Source organism: Podarcis erhardii (genome assembly GCF_964252035.2).
Source record: "Podarcis erhardii genome assembly, chromosome: 14".
In the NCBI taxonomy this organism is placed as follows: Eukaryota; Metazoa; Chordata; class Lepidosauria; order Squamata; family Lacertidae; genus Podarcis; species Podarcis erhardii.
The window spans coordinates 28,850,179-28,857,178 of NC_138503.1; the positions used below are offsets into that span (position 1 = coordinate 28,850,179).

A 7,000-nucleotide genomic window follows, 5' to 3' on the forward strand; every position below is an offset into this window, starting at 1 on the left:
CAAGATGCCCTAAGGATTCTGAGAAAGGTGTGCCAAAGAAGAAAAAGGGGGACCTGAAAATGGCTCACGAGTTGCCAGGGGCTATGGAAGAGGATGCAGGTGGGGGGAGGAAACAGAAAGAGAAGGAGTGAGGACAGGAAGATAGCCTCATGACTCAGGTCTTCTTAGAGCAGGAGTAGCCAATGTGGTGCCCTCCATATATTATTGAGCTACAGCTCCCATCAACCCTAACCACCAAAGATGCAGGCTGGGACTGATGGGACTTGGAGTCCAACAACACCTGGAGAGCACAATGTTGGCTATGTTGTCTTTGCCTCTTCTGGTTGACTTTAGACAAATCAGTAGCACAGAAGCAACAATTGCAAATACAAAACCAATCTCTCCTGGGCGAGGAAGTCACCCCACATAGTATCTTCCTTCCAACAGTTTAATGGTCATTTTATCCAACAAGTCCTTCTACATGCTCAATTGACACCCCTGTATTTTCAAACCTCCTCATCGAGTTTCCTCAAAAGGCAGAACCCACAAGCCCCATCACTGCAGACAGAGACCTCCACCTTTGCTCCTAAGCTGACAGTGGAGCTGTTTCACTAGCCAAAGCTATGGAGGCCTGTGAAGGATCTTCTCAATGGGATCCTCAAGGGTTTCTGGCTTTGCAGGGGCTGAGCTCTGTACCTGCAGGATGGCCTCAGATTAATAGAGAGGGTCATTCCTCGTGATCTTGGGTAAGGAAGACTTTGCATCAGCGTGCCATGGACAGAGCCAACTGCCAACTGTTGAAGGTCTTGTCTAGCACAGATGCTGCTCTAGCATGGGTAGTTTCACTGATGAGGAGACTCTGCAGATAGTCAAGGACTGGCCGCAACGTATCTCTCATAACTGCATTTAAATCAACAGGATAGCTCAGGAATCAGCGGGTGGGTTGGCTGGCCCCAGGTCCTGTGTGGAAGGGAAACTCTCTGCAAACCCACTGCAAGCTGACTTTGTTCACACCCTGAAAGTTCTGGTGGGACCAAATGGCTCTTTTCCTATAACACTTTATGTTTACAGGTTAAGAACCATCAGATGCCTCGACCTGGACCCAGTCATAATTCCTAAAGCCCAGCACCCAAATATTCACTTGATAAAGGTGATTTGTGCTTGAGGGAGGCGGGTGGAGGGTGACATGGATTGCTGCAGAAGACCTGCTTCTTCTTTTTCTCCACCGGGGGCACCCTTGCATTTCAACTTGCTGACTAATTAATACGACTGATTACCCCAAATGTTGTGGGTTTTTTGGTTTTGTTTAAATGTTCTCTTGGCTGAAGTAACTTCAATTTCCTGGCCAGAGCAGGCTTCTTGGAGAGGGTGGGGGTAAAGGAAGTACCTTCCGCCCGTCCCGCATAGAGTCCTAAGCACACGAATCCAAAAATGGGAACACGAGAGGGGGGAGCTAGCGCGAGACTGCTGGCACTGCAGCGCTGGGAGAGCTGGAGCTGGAGCTGGAGAGCCTTCCTGACCCCCTCTGGCCTCGAAGGGGGCAGGTGTGTCACAAGCACCTGCGACGCCTAGCACACACCGTCCCCACACAAATCTCAAGGCAGCGGACACACCGGGCAGGGCTCCTCTCCCTTCCCCTCCCCCACCCAGCTGTCCACGGCCCAGGCTGGCAGCAGCAGATCGAAACACCCCCGACCCCTTCACTTCCTCCCAGTCCTCCTCCCATCCCGGGTCTCTCACCTACCTGTTTCTCGAGGGGGTCCTTGGGCTTGGGCGAGGGCGCCCGGTCGCAGACGCAGCCCTCCAGCAGGTAGAGGCCAGCCGGCCTGGAGCTGGAGTCGCTCTCGAAGTAGAAGAGCATGTTCTGCAGGAGGGCGAACCACTTGGGGTGCCATTTGGTATTGTCCGAGCTCCGCTTGCTCAGGTAGCCGCGCCGGGCGCCGTCCTTCTTAGCCAGCAGCCCCAGGTAGACGGCGTGCCCGTCGTTCAGCCGCATCGCCTTCTGCATGGCGGGGCCGGCGGCGCTCACAGCCGCATCTGCATCCCGCTTCGCAGAGCCCCAGCAGCCCGGCGCCCGAAGCGCCCAGCCGCCTCTCACATGCCCCCAGAAGCAGCAGCAGCAGCAGCGCTCAGCCCGGGCAGCGCCTCCTCATCGCCCGGCTCGGCTCGGCTCGCTGCCGCCAGCTCCGCGCTCGCCTCACGGGCTGGTCATGTGATGAGCACCGCGGACAGCGGCGCCCAGAGCCTCCCGCCGCGCGGCGGACAGCGATCTGCGCCGCGGACAGCGGCGACTGCGGCAGCGCCGCTCGCAAGTAAAGATCAGCACCGCGGACAGCGGCAACTGCGGCAGCGCCGCTCGAAGGCTGAGATCAGCACTCCGGACAGCGACGCCCGAAGACCCGCCTGGCGGCCTTGCCGGAGTTGGCAGGAGCGGCAGCAAGCGAGCCGCGGTGCCACGGCGATGCCAATGGGCGCCGTGCCAGCTTCCTTCCCAAACGACCCAGCCTCCTCTCCGCCGCCTGGTGGGGTCAGGGCATTTTTGGCACTGGGCGCAATCGCCTCCCCACGGCCCGAGAAGAGAGCAAAGGACCCCTTCTGCTCGCAGCACCGGGCGTCATGACGAAACCTGCGCGCGCCCCTCCAGAGCGAGGCACGGGACTGGGGAGGAGGGCACGCAGGAAGGCACGGGCGATCGCTACCTCTCGGATCAGGTCCCACACCCCGGCATGCCAGAGAAGAAGCCGGAGACCCTCTTGGTACTGAAGCTGGCGGCAGATGCCGCTGCTGCTGGCGGTGTTAGAAACCGTCGCTGCTAGCATCACCATGTCAGCCTCTCCGCCAGCAGGAATGCGGCAGCGGGACTTGGCCCGTTTTTATTTTTAACCTCCCTCTGGCGCCTACATGTTCCAGGGAATGTGTAGGGTAGGAAGGAAGGGCACCTTTGCCGGAGCCAGAAACACCTGCCTGCCAGAGTCCTGCTCCAAACAGGACCCGGTTTAGTGCTATCTTACTCCTTATGATCCAGGAATGTGGATTTCTCAGGTGACAGCTGCATAATTTCTCATGGTGACAGCAACATTTCATAGACCGCCCTGCAGAGCAGTCCTTTTTTCTTATCAATCTATTGCACCCGAAAAATTCAGCTCTCCAAACCTCTGTGCCCCATTTCCTCCTCGCTTTCCCCTCTCGTTAACGCACAGCTTTAGCAGGTAGACCGGGACACCTGCCCACACGGAAGAGTTAATTTTACCTAACCATTAAAAAAATGTATGTTAAAACTCCCACATACAGTTCCCTACAGCAATCTCAGTCTTAATGGGATGCTCAAGGCTCCAGCCATTTTTTAAAAACAGGTATTATTTGGGAGAAGGGGAAAATCCTTTTGGAACTGCCTCTAGGGGGTAGAGTGGGGTGGGGGTTCAAACCTTGGCCTCTGATCTATATGTCACGATAAGCTCTGTAGTCTGAGGATAGAAAAGGTTTATGCTTAAAGGATTCTTATCAAGTCCCCTTTGGTGCATTCCCTCCTGGCCTCCCTGCTCCGAAGAGGGGAGAAAGTGAAGCGAGGGATAAGCCATAGTAGGGGAAATTCCGCCTCAGAAGAGAAACTCTTCCATATTAAGCAGAGCCTATACAGTACATGCAAAAACACTCAGAGGGCAGCTGTGTCGGTTGTAGAAAAAACAAACCCAGAGTCTTGTGACTCCTCAAAGACTAACAGATTTCTTATGACTAATGAAGCTGAATTGGTGGTGGGGGTGGGGTGGAGGGTGTTCTTGGGTTGTTCTTGTTTTTATTTTGATTATGTATTCTGTGTTTTCATATTGCGATTTTAGCCTGTGAACCACCCTGAGACCTGTGGGTATAGGGCAGTATACAAATTTAAACAACAACAACAATGCTGGGAAATTCAGGATAGGCAAAGGGAATTACTATTCCATGCAGCAGCATATGTGGTGCTATGGAACTCATTCCCACAAGACATGCAATAGCCATCAATTAGGATGGCTTCCAAAGAAGGTTAGAAAGGCTGTCAATAGCTACTGGTTACAATGGCCCAGTACTGCTTTTAGTATCAGAGGAAGGATGCCTCTGAGCACCAATTTCTGGGAACCATGAGCAGGAGAATCCCACAGTGTTCATCTCCTACCTCTGTGCTTCCTAAAGGCACCCGATTGGCCCCTGATGGGTGGCTAGACTAGGAAGGACTTTGGTTTGATGCAATAGGGCTCATATGACATTTCTAAGGGCCTCATCCAAGTCTTCTGCCTGGCTTGACAATCTGTAGCAACCTGACAATATTATCATGATTGCTTCCATTTCCTTTGATTTTAAGATAACATGATCACTTCTGCTCTGAAAAAATGGTCCTGGAGCTTCTCAACTCACCCCTTGCTGCTGACAGCGCCGCTAATTATGGCTCAGAATCCATGAACTGAGCAAGACAAATTTATGCAAGGAAGAAGCCTTCACTGAGCTGCTGGGCCAGTTCTAAGAACTCTTGGGGATGAAGGCCACGGAGGAGGAAGAGGAACAAGAAACACCTGTAGACTTCCCACTTCATCTCACTGACCCAGATCCTGCCTTCTTTAAACAGACTTGAAGAACGTCAGGGAAATTATGTCAATTAGTTTTGTTTTGACTGGAAAATGTGGGTAATACTTCAATGACTTAAATTAGGTCATGAATCACCATGGAAATATCTAGGAATTGTCTGGGAAACAGGAAGCACATTCATGGTTGCTTGCACCACATACCTGCAGAAGCAGAGCATGGGAGGAAGCGAGAGCAATGCCAGTCATGCTCCTTCTGAGAGTGTTGTCTGCTGCAGTGGAACAGGAGTCCACTAACGTCAATATCAGCCTTCCCAAACTTTGTGCCCCCACCAATGCTTTGGGCTACAACTTTCAGCAGTCTCATATATATTAACACTTCCCCAGTCACTGGATGGTCATTTGATGAGCAAAGAGGGGGACAACAGCCTCCTCCTCTGCTGCTCTCCATAGTAAATCTCCTCTACTGCTATACCCACTGCTGACAAGTGGCTGCTGAAAGGCTGACCAAGAGTGAAGGTGGTCTGTTGGGCCAAAAAAAGAGGGGGTGAGCCATCCCTATTCTTGATAGAGCCCACAGGAAAATCAGGAGAGCGATCTGGAAGAGTGAGGTGGAGTCCAGGGGTAGCCCCTATGCTGCAGAACCTGAGGGGTCTAGAGCAAATGGCAGAAACACAAACATCTCTCACAGGTGGGAGATATGTTTCTGCCAGATCTGCAGCAGGGGTTGTAGGGCAGTTTTGTGGCATATGGGATTAAGGGGCAAGGGATTAGGGCAGTGAGGGCAAAGATGGGAACGTGAATGTTACCGAATGCCCCAATGCATCAAACTCTGTGAATGGGGTTCCTCAGACCAGTTTTCCCCAGGACCAGTGGAAATGGGCAAAAGGACCTGTTGACAGGCCTGTGCTGACTTGGGGTGTGTGTATTCAGTTATTCAGGACTGCTGCCTTTTTAAAGCCTGGGTCCAACTCATGCAGAATTACAATCCCTTAATCAGACTCTGTTATAAACTCTTGTGGGAAATATATCCTCTACATACATACATACATACATACATACAAACACACACACACAACACAAACACGCACATCAACGGTGGGTGCCAGACGCCTATAATCCCTGAATACAGTAAGTGTTAGAATTTAATCAAGCCTTCTGCTCTCTTGCTCCAGCAAGTGTTAAAATATAAACTAGGCTAGCTTCTTCTTGGAGGAATTGCCTGGGGCGATGGGCCATTAAAAGTACAAAGGAAAGGTGGTGACCCATTAAGAAAGCAATGGAAGAGGGGGGCTCTGTGCCAGGCAGCAAATGGGTGGGGCCCCTCCTCCAGTTTTTAGATAGTTAGAAGGACAAAAGTCAGAGTTCTAGAGTCAAGAGTTGTATTATGTGAGCTAGAAGCTGGAGGCAAAAACAGCAAGCTGGGAAAGCCAGAGAGGCAGAGCACAATGTCTGATGTCTGCTTGAATCCAAAGCTTCAGTTATGCAAGAAACAAGACCATTTGGGGTGTCACTGCCCTGAACCCCTCCATCATAGGCTCAGGTTGTATATATGTGTGTAAATAAATGATATATCGTAAAGACAGCACAGTCTCCACTGTGCCTCATTTTCAAAAGAAAACACAGACCCTAGGTAAATGCCTGGAACCCCTGGAATATCCCACCACTCAGAGGTTGGTGGGGAGGGGAGTGCAACAATAATGAGATATGATGCAAGGCTAAAATGTAAGCTTACTGCTTAAAACCTATCCCAAACAAATGCAGACCACCCAACAAGCAAGGCAGATCCACCTGCCAACCAACAACAGCCATTGTATATACGGTAATAAGCCTGTGCTTCTGGAAACATCCACAAAATTCCAGTTTGAAGAGTTTAGGGGATTGTTTAAGAAATAGTGGCTTCAGGAGAGCCTTGACATTACCCCTCACAAACAACTACGGTAGTCAAAGGTTAGGAGGAGAAAGAAAAAGGATATGTCTGAATGAGAATATAAACAGACTCCAGTGCAGGAAAGCCAAAAACTGCCAATCAAGGTTTGCTGTTGCAGGAAGATCTCGGAGATCAGGCCACAGCCATGCTCATATTGCTACATCCCTGCACATCTTGACCTCTGGGAAGTTCCTGTGGGATGTAAACACAGGAGCAGTCAATGACAACATTCCTAGAGTGTACATGTTAGAACATGGGGAGGGATGTCTGTCCAGCAAGCAGGTAAACTTCCTGGGGACGGACTTCCTCCGCATGTGACCAGAGGTGGGTGTGGCCTCACCTGTGCAGGTAATGATAAAAGCACAGGGCAGGCAGCCACTCTCTCTCTTGCCTCTTGCCTCTTGCCTCTCTCTCTGCCATCTTCCTTCGATGAGGAAACATCTAAGGATGCCCTCTTGGCTCTCAGCCAAGAGAGGACAGTACTATCTTCCTATAAGTGCATGTTTCTAAGTGCATGTAACCTTTTTAAGCCTGCCTA

The 7,000-nt window shown here is 51.2% G+C and overlaps 1 protein-coding gene across 1 annotated transcript in view; it reads right to left on the reverse strand.

Moving 5' to 3' along the window:
- Window positions 1–2,111, reverse strand: part of RASGRF1 (Ras protein specific guanine nucleotide releasing factor 1) — a 63,774-nt gene extending 61,663 nt beyond the window's left edge. The window contains exon 1 of the mRNA XM_081838749.1: window positions 1,724–2,111. Coding sequence (XP_081694875.1) covers window positions 1,724–1,987 — 264 coding nt within the window. The 5' untranslated portion in view covers window positions 1,988–2,111. The remainder of the gene's footprint in view (window positions 1–1,723) is intronic.
- Window positions 2,112–7,000: the final 4,889 nt, after the last annotated feature.